At 40.6% G+C, this 19097-nt stretch overlaps 2 protein-coding genes across 3 annotated transcripts; one reads left to right on the forward strand and one right to left on the reverse strand.

Moving 5' to 3' along the window:
* The first annotated feature begins 1591 nt into the window (after positions 1-1591).
* On the forward strand, positions 1592-9142 carry LOC111234380 (very-long-chain 3-oxoacyl-CoA reductase-like). Of its 2 annotated transcripts, XM_022762445.1 has the most exons (11): positions 1601-1832; positions 2322-2368; positions 2552-2627; positions 2729-2839; positions 3652-3719; positions 3825-3869; positions 4033-4067; positions 5385-5466; positions 5604-5669; positions 7123-7272; positions 7363-9137. In XM_022762445.1, the coding sequence occupies exons 1-11, from the start codon at positions 1682-1684 to the stop codon at positions 7501-7503; spliced, it is 972 nt and encodes a 323-aa protein (XP_022618166.1). In that variant the 5' UTR covers positions 1601-1681; the 3' UTR covers positions 7504-9137. The 2 variants fall into 2 exon arrangements, with proteins under 2 accessions (XP_022618165.1, XP_022618166.1); XM_022762444.1 differs by having other exon boundaries at positions 1592-1832; positions 7123-9142.
* slc12a9 (solute carrier family 12 member 9) lies at positions 9139-16955 on the reverse strand. Its single transcript, XM_022762443.1, has 14 exons — positions 16716-16955; positions 14204-14444; positions 13928-14062; positions 13683-13820; positions 13265-13567; positions 13038-13145; positions 12687-12798; positions 12428-12585; positions 12260-12342; positions 12046-12170; positions 11355-11547; positions 11066-11240; positions 10113-10259; positions 9139-9997 (listed from the first exon to the last, which is right to left on the reverse strand). The coding sequence occupies exons 2-14, from the start codon at positions 14406-14408 to the stop codon at positions 9156-9158; spliced, it is 2724 nt and encodes a 907-aa protein (XP_022618164.1). The 5' UTR covers positions 14409-14444; positions 16716-16955; the 3' UTR covers positions 9139-9155.
* Between the last annotated feature and the right edge of the window lie 2142 nt (positions 16956-19097).

Genomic DNA, 19097 nt, shown 5'->3' on the forward strand with positions numbered 1-19097 from the left:
GAAAAAGAAAAATCACAGGGTTTGAATCTGAAAGAAAGTAGCCCCATGTAGGAAAGCCATGGTGTAAGTTCAGTGTAAATTTTATCACTTCACCCCAGCTTGACATGGCTCTTATTATTCATTTGAAGTGTCTGTTAGAAACAAGGAATCAGTAGTAGGGGAAATGTCTCAAATGTTATTTTATCCACTCAGTGTTCAAGGTTAAGAAAATAAAAGCCTACAGACGTTAAAATTAAATGAATTTAACTTCAACTTAACAAACCATCTGAGCACAACTCAAAGGTTTATCAAAGCAATACGGACAAATATTTATCTTTTAGATGATAAGCAGCTTTTTCCCATCATGGGACTGCATATATACGTACAACTGGAATTTTTAGACTATCACAAATATTATCACTCATACATTTAATCTGGAGCATTTTCAGGTTTATCCGTGTACAGACGTTGATTTTGCTTGAATTGGTAGGACTGTTTCTGCTGACATTAAAACCTGACAGATTGTTACTGTAGCAAAAACTAATCAGCTGTCAGAAATACTATGTCATGTTCACAGCTACGTTATTGTTTTTATCTCCACTGTAGTTCCTTGAGAAGTCATAGTTTTGTTTTGGGCTTTTGTGATTAGATGGAAGTGTTACCCGCGTAATGAGGTGCAGTTATTTTATACTGGATGTGCTTTCGTGACACCACAAATTTTTGTCAGAAAGTCTGTGCTATGAATTGTTGTCATGGAGCTTGAAAGATGTGGGAATTTATTAGGCAGAAAGGATTTAACTATAAAGTTGCACTATGGGACTCATAGTATCTATAGGGATTAAAGGTTAGGTTATCTCAGTTTCTTTGATTTTCACAATTCTTTTTTTTTTTTTTTTTGGAAGTGATGCATCAAATTGCTTGAGTCTCCCTATAAAATAAATGTCTTTTTTCCCCATACCCAATATGCAACAATATGGGATGAGCACATCCTGCCAATAGAAATAACTTATCTAGTTGTTTCTCGAATTACAAAAACACAACTTTGTAAATCCTGCACACAATGCATTTCAACAGGACAATGTCATTTATGCTTTTTTTGTTTGAGGTTTTCTTTACTTTTTACTGTCATTTCCTTCTTTTTTATTGTTATTTCCAAGCTTGCATGTAACTGCAATTTGATGTTTTAGTTGATAAAAATGTATTAGTAATGTGATATAGCATGCAACCAGAAAAGTATGATTATGCACAAATATTTCAATAGTCAAATTCTGTTTTCAGAGAGTGTTAATGCTTCAAAATGAATAAAGCTCCCAGATGATCCAGATGATCCTCAAGATCACACGTGTGTAGAGGCACTAAGTTCACTTGAGGTGACTCTTTTTGAAAATTATTTTAACAAGAAATTAGGTTTAATTATTCAATAGTTTTTTAATTTTATTTTAATAGTTTAAACAGTTCCTTCAGTTCAGTCTACAGGGAGTTTGCAAGGTGCAGGTGCATTGTGTGTTTCTAGGGGTGTTGCTTGTCTGTCAAGCTCATCCTCGTGCCACACAGTGAGGGGTGGAGCAGTGTGGGAGGAGCACTGTGTAACACAGTACATAAAAACGTTGTCATCCCTTATAATATTAATTAAGGATTCAGCACCAAATTTTGCCCATTGAGCTACATGGGAATCTAGTTCAGTCAGGAGCCCTGCTGCACAATGTCATTCACTGAAGTCCTAACCATCATTGGTGGATTCATGGTTGTTTTCCACCTACTGAAACTGGCCTGGAGATGTTGGTGTGGACTAAGAGAGTTTGTGTTGTCAGAGCTTTGGCAAGAGGATTTAAGGACATATGGACAATGGGCAGGTAAAGTCAATGACAATATATGTAATGTTATATTACAGGTTGCTTTCAGAACAAAACAAAATGTTAACAGTGTCTTTTAGCCTGTGCGTGTGTGTGTGTGTGTGTGTGTGTGTGTGTGTGTGTGTGTATGCGCATGCATGTGTGTGAAACACATACCATTGCCATAGACAATGTAGATCTAATTAAAAACCTGTGGTTAAGTTAATAACCAAGTGCAGGTATATCTGGATTCTCTTTGAACACAAGCTTTCATCTGCGGCAGCAAACACCAGACTCCATCTATGAAGCCTGTTTGATTGGCGACTTGATAAGACATTCACATTCCTTTTTAATGGAACATTTGACTCTCATTGGCAGCAAAGATTTAAAAGCTGTGTGTCAGCTTGTGATCCCTGTATCAAAAGCTCTACAAATGTTTTAAAAGAAATATACATGTTTTGATAAATCTAAAATTAACATTAACATTTCTGTGCTTTCTTCGTTGTGCAGTTGTCACTGGTGCCACATCTGGCATAGGTAAAGCTTATGCCAGTGAGGTGAGTCTCCAGCTTCCATTTACAACAATTCCATTTTTTGAATCAAATGTCAAGTTTGGAGCTGAGGATAGTTGGCTGATATTTGTTAAGTTGTTTTAGATCAAGTGTTTCAGTTTTCACCAGTGTAGAGTTGGTTGTTGGTTAAGAGTGACAAAACCTGTTTGTCTGCATGCCTCCTTCTAGTTGGCGCAGAGAGGCCTAGATGTCATTTTGATAAGCAGATCTGATGATAAGCTTCAAATGGTTGCCAAAGAGATAGGTAAGGTTCTGCTGCTGTTTCCTCGTCACTGAAAACACATTTGTCTTTCCATGTGCAACTCCAAAGCAGAAATCATCTAAAACATTGTTTCTCTCCTTTAGAGGATCGTTATGGACGAAAGACTCGCATCATCCAAGCAGACTTCACAGAAAGCAATAGCATCTACCCTGCTATAGCCAAGGAACTACAGGGCCTGGAGATTGGAATTCTGGGTAACAGGAAAACTAATTATAGAGCAGAGGACAAGCAAAAAGGAAATTATCTAGATGCCCAATGAAATGAGAAATATTAGATAAAAACAACTGATAGCCTCATAGGTCAGAGTGTCAGTCTTTTGCAAGCAATAAATACGCCTATTTATTTGCTTGCTGAGAGCTAGATGAGAAGAGTGATACCACTCTGTTGTCTATATATGAAGCTGCCGCCTGCATCCACTTAGATTAGCTTAGCACAAAGACTGGAAGCAGGGTGAAACAGCTAGCCTGGCTCCATCTGAAGGCAACAAAATCTACCTACCAGCTCCTGTAAAGTTCATGAGGGGTTGTGTGGAAGACTATTTCTGCGCTGAGCACAGTAGTTTGCTCGAGTCTCTAGGTTGCCAGGCAACCAGTAGAGATATTGGGAAAGCATGGCTAAAAAATAGGCCCACATGTAACCTCCCATAAAATCACAATGCGTCATTTTTTAACCTTTGTAATGGCTGGATTAAACAAGATCTAATATGTTAATTAGTGAACTTTAGGTAGGCAGGACATTGTCACTTTTGGACAGAGCCAGGCAAGTTGCTTCATTCTGGTTGCAGTGTTTGGGCTAAGCTAAGCTAACAGACTATTTGCTTAGCTCCATATTTATCATACAGATGTGAAAGTGCTATAAATCTTCTCCTCTAACTTTCAATTAGATAGTAACACGTATTTCACAAAATGAGGAACTATTCCTTTAATGATTGATCCATCTGTAGCACATCATGTTGAATAAGTAAGATGAACAAAGTTTCTTGTTTGTGTCTTTGTAACCCACACAGTCAACAATGTAGGAATGACCTATTCTGATCATTTTGCCTATTTCCTGGAAATACCAGATGCTGAACAGGTAAGTTTGACGTTATAAAAGTAATTTTCTGTAGACAATACACTGGAGGATTTATTTTTACCTGTCATTCACATACAGTTTCCCTTGTGCTCATATTCTGACCAGAAAATCACTCAGGTTATCAACTGTAACATGCTGTCTGTCCCTCAGGTAAGATATACAAAGTATGTGAGTATTTACTGTGTGACTATGTGTTTATGTGTGTTTTTCGTCTTCAGGCATCAGTATTCACTGTTTCCACTGTATCTGAACACAGTTTTGGTTTTTGCTGTATAAAAAAAGATTTATGATGATTTATATTATCTTCAATCAGATGACCAGACTTGTTCTTCCAGGCATGATTGAAAGGTATTGTCACAAATATTCAGAGATTTACAGTGGGCGTGAAATAATGAGAGTACAGCATGAATTTGTTTGTGAAGATTCTCACTTATCTAGGTCATGGTTATTAAAGAAAAGTTGAATCGAGGGCAACTGGACTTGGCTGTAAATACCCGAAGATGTTTCAAAGCTCTCATCCAAGAGGCTTCTTCGGTTCTGACTGACAGGTTTTTAGCCTGTTTAGGGTTGTTATCAAGGCCAGTGATGTCACATGGTTCATTAGTGCTCCTGGTCGTTGTAAAGTGAAGCCATTGGTTTAGATATGTGTGGCCCATCATCAGTAGCATCAACTCAGTAACTTATAACATTGCCAAGTATATAGCTACCATCCTAGCATTCCATGGACTTTGTAAACAAGGTTTTAGGATTGAAACTGGACCCAGATGAAAGCATAGTGACCTATGATGTAACCTCATTGTTTACATGTACACCAACAATGGAAGCGGTGGAAACTGAAAGACAATGCCCGCACCAAGCCGCTGGTTCAACCACATGGGTCAAAATTAAAACCCAGAAATGCAAGGCTTCGCAGAACATATCAACTTAGTCAACAGAAACATGAAGTTCGCACGCGAACAGCCTGCCTTGTTTGGACTATGCTGTACACCTTGAAGAGGACAGGAGCCTTTACATTGGAGTATACAGGAAACCCACCCACACAGACCAGTACATACTCTTGGACTCTCACCAACCACTGGAACACAAGAGTGTCTGCAGCCCAAAGCAAAGAGGTATGCACCGACCTTTACACCGGTGAAACCAAACAACTACTAAACAAACACATGGCTCAACACAGGAGGGCCAACTCCTCAGGCACTAACCCCTAACCCTACCCAAGACTTAGAGGTTTACCTACACCTGAAGGATAATGGACACTCTTTTGATAACAGTGATGTACATATATTAGATACGGAGGACAGATGATTTTAAGAGGGGGTTAAGGAAGCTATCTATGTCAAAGTAGAGAAACCATCCCTCAACAGAGGCTTATGACACCACGCATCAATGCTGTCCTTTCAACCCGTCCCAGGAGATTTAACAACCATTCACACTTCAGGTGACTCAGTGACTCTAACAACTGTCATTACAACAAGGGGGCAACGGGAGCACTAACAAACCAAGTCACATCAGTGGCCTTGAGAATGACCCCACAGAGGCTAAATACCTGGGTCTCTTCACCAGTAAACAGTACCGAAGAAGTATTTGCAACCATCCAGTTGCCCTCGATTCAAATTTTCTTGGATACAGAATGAATTCATAGTTTATCTTTCATCCCTTCTGCAGAAGGAAAGGCTTGATCATCAATATCTCCTCTGAAGTGGGCATCCGTCCACAGCCTTTGTTGTCCCTTTATTCTGCCACCAAGGTACTTTCTCATCCACACATTCATTCAAACACATCATATCCAGATCATGCGCACACATTCCCTCATTAGTGCACAACTTCATGGCACTCTCTCACTGCTCTGCTTTTTTGTGACTTTGACTTTCTTTTTTATTTCAGATTTTTGTTACATATTTCTCACAGTGTCTGCATGCTGAGTACAAGTCAAAGGGAATTACAGTTCAGGTAAAGTATGCAGCATGAGCTCAAATTGGAGCTTATTTGTGATTCATTGTCTGAAATTGCAAAAGCCAAATGTCAGCCAATTTCAATCCAATGTAACTTGTCAATATATGTTTTGTGAAACACATATAAGCCCCGTTATGACGGTATCACCACCCCCTGTGTGATTTTACAATGTACAGAAGCTTCACTTTGAAGCATTGACTAACAGTGAACAACACATTTCAAGGGTTAATTCTTCTGCCCGTGTAACTATGGGACTCACTCACTATTTGAATGCAGCATTATCTGCATGTACTGACATGCAATTAACTGTAAATAAACTACATTCAGACTCTGTTTATGAAATAAGAAAACTCAAGGCTACAAAGGTTTATTGTATAAAAATCACCATCTTATCATGTAAAGTTTGTCTGTTATTAGGCTTTAAAGTTTTATTTTCTGAAAGCAGGAGAGTATTTCAATATATTTCCAAAACAAAGTGACTTATTTTAAGAATTCTCTAGAAATAAATGTTAGTATCTTGTAAAAACAAAGAATAATGCAGATTCTTGTTGTACTACCTGGTTTTGTCACCTGTTTTACGACTTTTAGTACTCAATGATGGTCAAAAGCGGCTTGATAAGACTGGGATTTACATTTATTTACACCACATTTCCATTTCCAGGTGGATTTCTTTCACTTTACATTTGAAGAACAAACTCGTCATTGCTCTCTGCTGGACAAACTATGTAAGTTTGTCCAGCAGACAGTTTCTAAGTGACCTCAATCATATCTTTGGCATTTTTTTTTGTGAAATTTCTGTGGCCAATGTATAGCTAATACCATGTATCTGATTGGCCTGGCCAATTTATTGTTCTAGTTCTAATTCACAGATGAACACATGATACAGGGTGATGAGGGATCGGTTAGCTCCAGTTCTAATAGAAATACAGTATGTAGTTCAATTGTAAACATACTTTATGTGCCATCATTGTGGAGAGAGAGAGGTTCCCTTTAAGTTACTTAAGAGGGTAAAAACTGAGACAGCGTGACAATCTGACACCTATAAGTGTGATGAAGTTAAATTATACATTGTCCACATAATAAGGGTTAACAGATTATTTTATCTGCCCTGACTCAGCTACCTTTTTTCAGTTTTGATGTGGTTGGAAAATAATTTGAGGTTCGGATGTATGCAGCGCTCCACAGACAGAATAGCCAGAGTAATTTGAACAGTGTGTTTTTATTAGTTGAACAAACATGAAGCTTTTAAAATGAACCTTTGCTCCCTGCTGCTTTCACTGACTCATGTTATCTTCCTCTTTTTTCATTTATTGCACGTGAGGCTGCATCAGACTTACTGTACTTTGGATTTTTCTGCACTGCACTTAATGCCTTTCAGCCTCTTTGGTGTTTTTGCTTCATGATATTAAAGCAAGTTCAACCCATGAAACAACACTTAATGTTTCCCCAGTGTGTGGCTCCCTTCATGGTGTCCACCAACATGACTAACAACATGAACGTCAACTACTTTGTAAAAAGTGCTTCAGGGTTCGCCCATGAAGCCTTGAACACTGTGGGTCACTCCAGCTACACCAGCGGATGTCTATCCCACGCACTCCAGGTCAGAGAGATGAGTGACTACGATCACCTACATATTGTCAGCTGCTGCAATATCTTAATGTCTCACCTTCTCTTTCCTGTCATCCCACAGGACATGGCTCTCACAATACTCATGCCGGACTGGATTCGTATGTCATCATTCCTCATCAGAAAACTACGAAACCTCGCAGAGATGAATGAACATGAAATACAAGCGTGCAGGGAAGAGAAGCTCAGAGAAAAGGAGGAATAATCATCTGCACAGAAGCTGAAGTTCACTAAATGAATGACATGAATGTTGGTTTTTGCAGCTGAATATGACCATTATAAAAGGTTATCTTCATTGTAGGTCCACTGCAGATACCTTAAATATTTATAATATCATAGCAGAGTTAAAGGCAACACTATGCATATAAATATAGTTATGTTTTGTTATTTGTTTATTCTTAATTATTGCATGATGTTTTAATTATCTATGGAGGCGAACATGTACAAAAGCCTTATTCACTCGACCTTTAAGTAGCACTGAGTCACAACATCTGCAGGGAAACATTAACAGAGTTTGTCCCTCTATTGTTGCTATTGCTGTATAGTATTATTACACTTGACAGATCTGCAGACACAATTTGCAATTAAGCAATCTTTTAAATACATAGTCTCTTACAATGATACAATATAACAGTTGCAAAGATAACAATACACAGTACATTTGACCTATATTTACTCCTGTGTACAGTGGGGTCCAAAAGTCTGAGACCACATTCCCATTCAAGTGAATTAGTAAACAAGAGTCAGTCATTTAAGGCTTTCAGTGACCATTAATCACAACTCATGACGGAACATGGTAAAAAGGTAAAGCCAAGTCATGCAAGATGCTTTTTCAGCAACTTTCTATGTACAGTTTGTTAAAGATCCATGCAGTGTTGGATGCTGTAAAACAAAACATGACAAGAGTACTGTAACATTTTACTCATTTTACCCATATTGTATTTTGTAAATGTGGTTAATTATTTGCTGAGTAAAAATAAGAGAACTTACTCTGGTTTCAACCTTGACTTGGTCAAAATCATCCTTGGTCCTGACTGAGACTGAATTCACATGCTCTTCATTATTTTTTAGTAACTCAAAAGTAACCATGTGTAACCCTTTTTGGTGTATTTTTGACAGTTTGCATTGTGAAGCACAAAAGTCCCATGTTTTTTTTTAAGTTAGCATATAAACCAGCAATCAATGCTATTATTCTGAGCTCCAATGTACACAACAGTTCCCTTTGTGAATACTGGAGATACACATGTAACAGCAAAAGTGCATGGAGAACAAATATCAGAACTCGGTTCAGTGCAGAAACAAAAAGCCTTTTGATCACTTGGTCCAACAACCAGCAGAAATGTTAGAATGAAGGAAAAAGCAAGCAACAAAAACACAAAGGACTTAAAAAGATGAAGAATTCGTATGAATTAATACAAAATCCTTTTTCGAAACTGAACCAATAATATATTTACCATGGTCAATCGGTATCACAAAACACCACAGATTTATAATTTCATCCCTGAAATTATATACAGTCATTTCTATATTCAGTGTCCTAGACAACCCGTAATGTTCAAAACAAATTGTGTTTTTGTTCTGAAGAGACTTTGACACATTTTCATCTGTCTCATGTGAAAAGACAGACCTAAAGACCTTAAGCTAATGCAAACAAGAGGTTATATCACAAACATGACCAAAAGATGCTAGTTTCTGCCATTTCTTGGCTAAATCACCAAGCCAGTTCAAGTATATGAAAATAAGAAATTATCCTAGAATTTATACTTTCACCTAAATAAACAGCAAAGTCAGATGAGACTTTGCTGCACATACAATATCAAATGATATAACATGAACAAAACTCCTGACTGCACATGCTCAGAGATCAGTGTATGTGACCGGTGTTACACCATGAATCAGAAGCGTTGGCCCTAAACCACTGGTCACCGCCTCTAGCTGAGCTACGTACTGCTGTGCCTGACTGTGATGAGCAGGGGGTCGAGGTAAATACAGGAAGCGAACAGCAGCTTGCGAGCTGTTCTCCACTAACATACAGTTCACCGCCGACAAGAAGCCCTCAGAAAGAGCTTGTGGCTGCTCTGCAGAATGCTCCCTGTCTGGCTGAGCATGGTGCTGCACCACAGAGTCCCATGGCACAATCTTTATCGCAGCCCTGATCCGCAGCTTCCTCAGCAACTCTCGAAACGTCTCTTCGTTTACCACCCAGCCCTGGTCGCTGGACTCAGTCTCCACATTCAGGAAGATTCTCATTCTTGCATGGCGCCATTTGCTGGACATGTTGAGCACACAGGCCATCTGCAGCAGAAAGAGGCTGCACACGTCTTCGTAATCACGGCTGCCTGGCTGGAGCAGGTTAAGAGGCCACACATCTATTGTGCGCTCTGATCCGTCGACCTTACTATCTTTACCCTCTCCCTCTAACTGGAAGAAATAGCGGCCAAGGCAGACGTTCTTGTTCATTTTAATAGCGTCAGAAATGATCCCAACGTACTCCTCTGGTGATAGCCAGCGCGGGCTCTCAACGTGTCGGACTGGAGGGAAATGGGCCTGTAATGAAGGCAGGTCAACCCCAAAATTATATTCTCCCTCATTACTTTGACCTATTGATGAGTCACAGAATGCAGTATCTTGTAGAAAGAAGTCCTCAGGAGTGCAGCTGTCATAGAAACCAAGAATCAGCGTGTTCGGCTTCATGCCACCTTGTACAGAGAAACAGAAAGCAGAGTGCACAAGAATCACCAAGTGCAGATAAAGTACAAAGATAATCTGTTCTGAATGTGGGCATGATGAGGGTTAAAAGAATTCAGAGCTTACCTAAACCTGTAATGCGCAGCAGATGCTGTGTTCCCTGTCTGACAGAAGGAGACAGCGTCAGATCTACAAAGGCCTTCACTCCGAGTTTATCAACTAGGCTCAACCAGAAGTTATACTGCTGCTGGACTGGGTCTGACGGCAGGGTGTCTAAAACACACAAGAGGCAGAAATTCATATACTGCATGGATTTGATTCATAAACAACACTACAGTACAGGACTTTCTGTCACAGAAACAACTCCTCACAGTTCAGTAGTATTGCAGAAAAGAAAATGCAAGTAAATGACTTTTCTCGACATTGCATTTCTCCTGATGGACACCAGGGGGCAGAAAGGCAATCTCTGAGTTGGGTTAATGAGTGAAAGAATATGTCAGCAAGTTGCTCTCTGAATCCTCAAAGATGCATCTCTCCTAAAAACTGAATATATTTTTCTTACAAGATATGTGTCATTTTGAGAAATAAACAGGGACTGAGATATTTTTCTGAATTGAGAGTTGGCTGGTTTAAACTCTGAAGTCTGATGCCACAGAGGTGCAAAGAGAACATACTCTTTTATTAATAATGCAAGAGAAGCAGCAGGTGGAAAGTAAAAGCCCCGCAAGGTAGCTTTCCATGATGGTGCCTGTCGACTTTAGGTAGGCCAATCAGAGTGGTCTGCTTATCCTCATCATTCAACCTCCGACTGAATGATAAAAATGATCACATGATGCCAAGTAGTCTCAGTGACAAAAGGGGGAGTTTCACTTAGCTACCAAACCTACAGAATGTCCTGCTATAAAGACCCAATTTCAGACAGTGAACTTGATGAAAACAATGGAAATTTTTTCATTTTGTCTGCAGTATTTAAAGGAAAAATTAGTGCTTGGTTTCAAGGGGGGGGGGGATTCCAAGATAAGAATAATTTAATACAGTTTGCTGCAGATGGCCAGCACAGAGCATCCACAGAGCATTACCCAGATCGCCCAGCTGCACATGGCCCAACACATAGAGTCCTCCCTTTTTCAGTTGGTTGACAAACAGGATGAGCTGACAGGAAGAGCGAGGGTTGGCCACCATTAACAGCACCTGCGGCCTCCAGAACTTCACGTGGTCTTTCCTCACATCCAGCATCAACAGATACTTTCGCACCTAAAACCACAGCGGAGAGAGGAGAACAGCATTGTTGACAAACTGGGCTGATTTTGTTTGTGTGTGTGTGTGTGTGTGTGTGTGTGTGTGTGTGTCTGCTGTATGTGCAGATACCTGATGGAATATGAGAGCCTGGCTGATGTAGCCCCAGCTGCTGGTTGGCGATCTGTAGTGGAGGAAAAGGAGCAGCAGTAGCAGCAGGACGATGCTGCCTGAGGAATACACGGGGTTAATGACGAACATCATGACTAAACAGCTGAGAATCCCCAGGAGGCAGGTGTGCCAGGAGAAGAGCTGGAAGGTCGGTCTATTAAACACACAGAAACAAAAAAGACTGAGGCCATTGAACAGCAATAAATATTACTTTTACTGTCCCTTAAAATATATGAGCATAATATATCCAAGCAAGGCTGAACAGGTTGTTAATCTATATGATGATGTTGACTGGTGTTAATTATTCTGGCTTTCAGATCTCACTTCGTAAGAAGACGCGAGTACATTTAGATTTTTGTTTCTTACCCCCCTGGCCAAGAATTTATGGCCACACTAAATGATGGTACTGTGAATAAGCAGATGGCTCTTCAGCAGAAACAGTATAATTGTTTAATTTTAGATACAGCAGATGCTTTTGTTGAATTTCTGCTCTGCAAACTTGTAATGTTACTCTGAAAATTCGACTGCACTGTTGGATTGAGTCCCAAGCTGTTAAAAAATATGACTGCAATTCCTACAAGCCACTGATGGAGGTCAGTAAAGACAATTGATTAAATTTTTTTCCCTTTAATAGTGATAGATCGCTTATTACCTGAAATTTGGTGCTGACGCCCACTCAAGAGCCAAACAGGCCAGGTCAACAGCAGCGAAGGCAAGCAAGTAGAAAACAGTCACCAAGCTTGCTACAGCATTGAGCTGGCCTGCAAACACTACACACTGAAACACAGACACACCACAAACAAACCACAGGTTAGCACACATAATTCTGAAAGCAGATGACTGCACACCGCCGAATCTCTGCTCACCTGTGCCAGGCCCCAGGTGTACAGCACTGCCACCCATGGATTCCCCGAGCTTGATGTGATGGCAGCTGGGGCTAACGGCAGACCTGTTTGGGTAACAAAAGTCTCTTAGAAAATGACTCAGTACACAAAGAAGGCACTGATATGGTGAGTAAAAACCTCAAACTTCACCAAAGAGTTGATCCAGAGCGAGAGCATGGAGGATACGTGATGCCCCAATCATAGCGCACATTGCAGCTGACAGCGAGGCGCAGTATATCCCAATAGTGACGAACGGGGGCCAGATGTTTATGCGCTGGAAGAACCCATAATCCTGAATCAACAGGGTCCTAAAGAAAAAGAAACAAAGAGCTACCAGTTTGTTTTATAACTGCAACTACTTACTAGATTGTTGATTTATCAGACAAGACTATAACAAGCCATTTCAGACCTGTCACAGGTGGCGCTGACCAGGAGGAAGAGGAGGACGTAGACTGTGAAAGTGTAAAAGACGGCGACGATGGTGCCTTTAGGGATGGAAACACTCGGAGTCTTCAGCTCCCCTTCAGAGACATGTGGAGTCAGAGCAAACATCAGGGCCTGCTTTTTTGGGTGTACATGCACCACAATGATAGATTGAACTGCAATGTGTGTAAACAGTGGGGTTGTAAAAGATCTGTTGGCTCTTACACTGATCATTATTCTGAATAATAACATGCACATAGTTCAAAAGTAAAAGCAGCAATGCCATAATGGAATGCGATGTAATTATATATGTAATATCATGACAACAAGCTTTAACCTGACATATTGGCTCCGGCCATGATCCCAGTGCAGCTGGTGAACATGATGGCAAACACGGTGGCAAAAGACATGACAGTGTTGGTGCTGTAGTCCAAAGAGTAACCAGCTAGAGAGAAAAATGAGGAACAACAGCAAGACCTTTAATAGATGCTCCTAAATTTATAAGTGTCATCTGGTTTTACTTGTAAAAAGACTTTCATATCCTCACTTAACCTCAACACTCACAGCCCAGGTTATTCCTCAGCGTGGTAGCACTGAAGCCCGTGTAGCTGGCGTTGTAGCGGAGGGTCTGGTTACCAGATCCCTTACGGGTGATGACAAAGTCGTGAGGTTTCACTGCCACAGAACTGATGAAGATGGAAAGCAAGGATACAGTGACCACCAGCAGGATGACGAAGGCGGTGCGGGAGTAGATGTGGGCGCCCACCAAACACACAAGCAGACATAGAAGAAGGACTACTGAGGAGTATAAAACTGTATACCAGTAACCCTGAGGAAGTACTGGTACCCGCCCTGACAGAGATGACTCTAAAACAGAGAAAAACAGGCAGAAAACTGAGAATCCTTTCAAAAATCGGGATGTGTGCTAAATGGTGTGGGGGAAATAGTTTAGTTAAAGAAAGAAAAAATAACCAAAACTTACCAGCATCTGAACCAAATACGTCAAGTATGGCCTCCACAAGACCAAGAACATACTCCCCACATGCAAACACTTTGGCCAGGAAGAACATCAAACCAATACTTCCTCCAAACTCTGGACCCAGAGACCGACTGATCATGTCTGGTCACATTTTATTAAGGTTTGAGTTTCAACTGAGATGAGTGTAACTGTGGGTGAGATCACGTACCACTCAAGAAAATGAAAATGTGTTTGTTCTGAAAGGATACAGTAGGCTCCACCGCCTTGTATAGCACCGTTGGTAGAAATGGCACAGATAGACAGTATTGTAAGAGATATAATGGTGTAGGCTACAATCACCATTAAAAGACCCTGTAACAGCCCCGCATGACCAACCACAAACCCTGGAAGAGAGATCATGGCAGCATTAGTCCCTGAGGCACAATGACTCAGATATACTGTAAGTGATTCATACAAACAGCCACTGTCTACAACACAAAGCAGATCATAGTTTTCTAATCTCTCTTCACACATGCAGTGCTCACCTGTTCTCAGAAACAGCACAATGCTGAACATGGAGAGGATGGTCGGCACCATCACCCCGAAAAAGGTGTTCAATTTACGAGGGTCTTTACTGGGATTCTCAGAGCTGGATTCTGTGGCGGGGTCCGGGGCTGCACCACATGCCGCTGCGGTCACAGACAGACCGCACACCCCAGAGGTGATCAGAGGTGTGCGTTCACTCGACATGGCTGGTGAGGAGAGTTTCAGACCAGTCTTCTTGTTCTGCGAAAAAGAAATCAGTGAGGAAGGTTTTAGACTTAAAGAAATATCATAACAGAATTTGGGTTGAAGCATTGAATTTTGAGATGATGGTCTCTTTTTTCCGTCTGCTTTGTGTGTAAACAGATTGATTTCCACCATTAAGCCCCACAGGCAAATACATCTCCCAATTTATGTGTAATGCACAACTCTGCTTTTCCAGACATGCTAAGTGAAAGGCTGGACGATAGAAGATGTGACACTCTCTGCATAAATCAACTTTTAAGTAGGTTTTTTTTTTTTTGACAAATGTGTGCTCTTCCCATATGTTAAGGACACAGTGAGACAGAATATTATGTCAGTTTTATCTCATAATGTATACTGCATTTGTTTACTTAATGTATTCTTCTATTTCTCAAAACAAATGTAGCCACAGGCACATACAGGCATTTGCTTTCTCACATCAGTGCAACCAGTGATGGTTTTTGCCCTTTCCAGTGCTTCCTTACAGTGAGAATCGTCATGTGCACAGAAGCATGTGAGTCATTCCATTGCTTCCATCCTCTGATAAATAAATTGTTTACTTTAAAGCGTTGTGAAGAGCTGCGAATATTACAATCTAAGGCCAAACTGAATATGCTTGGGACTTTTTGATGAGATAAAACAAGTCAGATTCAGTGGCTCAACACAAGTATGAAAATGAAATGCAACAGGTTCACCAGCACTTATGTGCCACACAGTCACCTGACACTACGATGAGGAATAATTCATCTGACCTGTTCTGTTACTTTTTTACACAGTCAGTCACATCTCATCTTTGCACCCTTTAATAGTAGGGAAAGAGATTTTTTTTTACTACAAAACACAGTGAAGACCGAGCACTGAAGCGCCACCAGGAAAGGGCTGCAAGTGACGTTTACGACTCATTAATGAAAGCTCATGTTCACACCTAAGGTTGGTATTTGGAGTCACCTGATTCACAGCTGCTTGTTTGTTTTTACACGCAACTCAAACCAAAGAGCAGACATCTCAGCACGGTTGCCTGAGCATTGGTGACCTTTCTTCTTTTCTTTATCTCAGATGCCAGCATCCACCTTTGCCTTTCTTCCTCAAGGTTTTCATCTCTGAAAATGCTGTCACATTTGTCTCAACAACAGCCCTCTCTGCAAATTATTAGATCACATAAAGGAATCACATGATGGCAAACCTAAACTAGGACAGAAGTATTACACAACAAAGCACGACAGGATATGCAAGAGACATAAGCACCTAATTGTTATGGTGACAACACCCAGTTGGCGATTTTTTTTCTACCTACAATTTTGACACTATTTCAACAGTAGAACTGAAACAATTTGATGACTAATTGATTGGCAGACAATTCATCTGCATTTTTCAAGCAAAAATTCAAAACACTCACTGGTTCCAGCTGCTAAGATGTGATGATTTGCTGCTTTTCTTTGCCTTATATGATATGTTTGGATTTTAGACTGTTAGTAAGACAAGTATTTAAAGCTCAGGGTCTAGAAAAATCACAGTAGGCATTTTACACAATTAAAAATCAGTCATCAGTGCAAAAATTAATCAGCAGATTATCAATCATGTCAATAGCTGGTGCAGCCCAGTTTGTTTCCAGTGAGCACTTGGCTGACTCATTTGGTGGATAGTTGCACAAAACTTACAAGTTTTGAGTCAAATATATCAGATGAGACAGACTGTGAACCCCATGGATGAGTTGTCAGTGGTTTAAACAGGGAAGTTGAAGGTGGTGTGAGAACTTCGTACATGCAGTGACCCATATCACTTCATCAAGCTCAGTTCCTGTGATGTAGCTGATGCTCTTCTAGATGATGCCAGTGACGCACTGAGCTGATGTTGCTGATCTTGATGCGGACCGCCTGAACCTATCAAGAGAGGCCCTCTGCGGGTCCCCGGACCCTATTTTAGAAACAACTCGGTAACCAAAATAAATCAACCTTTCCGTCACATGTACGCAGAATAGGGGTGGAGCAAATGCGGCATAAAAACTTTACGTCTTCTGAGAGGCAAATTGTAAAAAAAAAAACGTGGATAAATAATGCGCCATTTTGGGTAAATATCTATTTACGTTCTGAGGTTCACGTTCAGGTCAGGAAGTGGACACGCCGGCGGTTCACCCGGCTGTAATAAACCAACGCACTCGGTTTAAGAAGCTCCTGCACTGTGTCACTCAGCAACATCCAGGATATTTACAGCGAGACGCACCCCGTGGTGTTTCTTATCCCCCCCTGAAACAGCGAGGACAGTCAAACTCACCTCTCCGAACCTCCCCCCGAGACAGTTTCACCCACTTCCTGCTTGAAAACGCCTTCTCTCTGGGGTCCGCTGAGCCCGCCTTGCGTGTGTCTCAGCTCTGTGTTTTTGGCAGAAGATGATGTCCTGGGTCAGATGCGCAGCGGACTGCCAAGTATAACTGCAGCAGGCCGGTGCCCTGTCCCGAGAGTTGGATGCTGTGAAAGATGTGCTGCCCAATAACAACACAGCAGCCATGGCACGCCTCGTCCCTCCGTTATTTGTTCGAAAGTGTCACGGGAGAACAGAAACCGCCCATGTGACTGCCTGAAGGGGAGGGCAAAAGTACCACAAATATGAGCAAAGGTACAGTTTGTCTAACATAACCACGCCCCTTATTTGCAGACTAGTCAAACGTGACCTCACCAATGTTTAGTACAATAACTTCAGATCAGTGTGGAATATATAAATGTTGTTTCATCTGATAATCCATTGTATGCATCAAGAAAAAAAACGTATGGATGCAGACACATTGGCTACTGTCTACAACTATCAGGCGCTTATGTAAAGTTTTACTGTGAGCTGGGCTGTAATGGCATTTCTCCACACCAGGGGTCACTGTTGTGACTAAGATGACGTCCACTATCGAGAGTATTATTATTTGGCAGGACTAACCTCAGGTATCACTAAAATGATGGATTTTTCTATAAAATAAACAAATGTGTATTTATGTATATGTATGTGTGTATATATATATATATATATATATATATATATATATATATATATATAATTGTAATAGTTAAAATCCAGCGTGTGAAATTTGCAAGCCACACAAGCCTGGATCCATTCTGCTCCAAAAAGAAAACAGCACTAAAATTGAACAAGGTGATAGACACGGAGATTGCATGATGTCAGAGAGAGGAAAAAGAGAGAAGGGTGCCTCTGCTAACTGTAAAGTTTCAGTCAACCACATGTTGGACATACAGCATCTGCTCTGGGAGACAGTGGCACCACAAGCTCCTGCAAAACTACAAAATAAAACCCACCACTGACCACAAAGTTGGATTAATAGTATTATGAGTACATTTTACTTTGGTCATCTTACAAATGTTATCATTTCAAAAACTCCTTTGCTTTTATTGAAATAGAGTGGCAGAGCCAGGGGGTGCAGAAGCATTCCTCCACAGTTCTGGATCAGCTTTGGATTTAATAACGTGAATGTTTTTATGGGAGGGAGAATAAGGTTTAAGGTACGACAGCTCAGTCTGACTGCATGTTCATGTTTATGACTGCTTTGTTGTTGACAGATGTGGTTAATGCATGATAGATATCAGGTTGTGTATAATGCTAGTGCTGATGCTATGATGATCTCACTGTGGTGCTTGGTAGCTTTCAGTCATAATAATGTTTGACACATGGTACAGCATCTAACAAAATGTGTTAGATGAAAGTAAGAACAGGTACTAAGGAACCAAACTCAAAGAGCAAACATTCAGGTACAAGCTACAAAAGTACTGATAGCTGCTAATAATGTTACTTAGAAATAATAATAATAATGATAATAGAAAATTGCACAGTTCCTCTCTTATTACCTGCACAACCACAAAACATTAGATACTCTTTCTGACCACAAACATCATAATCTAACCTCTGCACAGCGCCACACAACACAGCAAAAACTGAACAAGGTTCTGATTTCTGTGCCATCCCACAGTGAGTACTGGCCTGGACTAGCCTACCCCTACTAAAAACGTCTCTTCAAAGAGAGTAGACAGACATGATGGATACACTTGACATGATAGACTGAAAAAAAAATACTTGAAATTAAATTGAATTGAAAAATCAAGTGCATGTGTAGTTGACTTCAAGTTTCCACATCATACTTGTGTAAGCTGCAATTTACACAACTGGTGGTTGTGATGTCACAAAATCCTGCTTGTACTCACACGTGTTCAACTTAGTTTTAAGAGGAGCACAGGGAAACTTCCCCCTTCAACGGACAAATGTGAAATCAACCTGCACATACATCAGTCTCGACATCCAAGGAAGTCACCTTACAATAAGCAACACACATAATTGAGTAGAGGGTGACTATAGCACAACTTGTTCTGACAAATCCTGAAGTTAGTACACTAATGGAATAAATCAGGACACTATTGCGACACCTGTGATTTTAATGGAAAACTGGGAGAATGTCTGAATCACATCTAAGTTATTTTAAACATCCCATAGAAAATCCCAATGACTCACTGACAAATAAGTCTCAGCAGATCTCCAATATGTCCTCTGATGGAGCCAGTTCAACTGTTAGTGTTCTGATTTCCCGATGAGGAAGCTGTCTGTGTTTGCATTGACCTCAGAAATCACAGAAAATACATGCAATAGGCCTATATTCTGTAAATT

The sequence above is a fragment of the Seriola dumerili genome, unplaced genomic scaffold, assembly GCF_002260705.1.
Source record: "Seriola dumerili isolate Sdu_G_001 unplaced genomic scaffold, Sdu_1.0 BDQW01000449.1, whole genome shotgun sequence".
Lineage (NCBI taxonomy): Eukaryota > Metazoa > Chordata > Actinopteri > Carangiformes > Carangidae > Seriola > Seriola dumerili.

Excerpts from the sequence above, each read along its gene's own strand:
- LOC111234380 (XM_022762444.1), top strand. The coding sequence starts at position 1,682 with ATGTCATTCACTGAAGTCCTAACCATCATTGGTGGATTCATGGTTGTT. Across the intron at positions 3,720-3,824 it reads AAATACCAGATGCTGAACAG|AAAATCACTCAGGTTATCAA; the intron begins GTAAGTTTGACG and ends TATTCTGACCAG. Across the intron at positions 5,467-5,603 it reads CCCTTTATTCTGCCACCAAG|ATTTTTGTTACATATTTCTC; the intron begins GTACTTTCTCAT and ends TTTTTATTTCAG.
- slc12a9 (XM_022762443.1), bottom strand. The coding sequence starts at position 14,408 with ATGTCGAGTGAACGCACACCTCTGATCACCTCTGGGGTGTGCGGTCTG. Across the intron at positions 13,821-13,927 it reads ACAAGGCGGTGGAGCCTACT|ACATGATCAGTCGGTCTCTG; the intron begins GTATCCTTTCAG and ends AAATGTGACCAG. Across the intron at positions 11,241-11,354 it reads AGGCTCTCATATTCCATCAG|GTGCGAAAGTATCTGTTGAT; the intron begins GTATCTGCACAT and ends CTGTGGTTTTAG.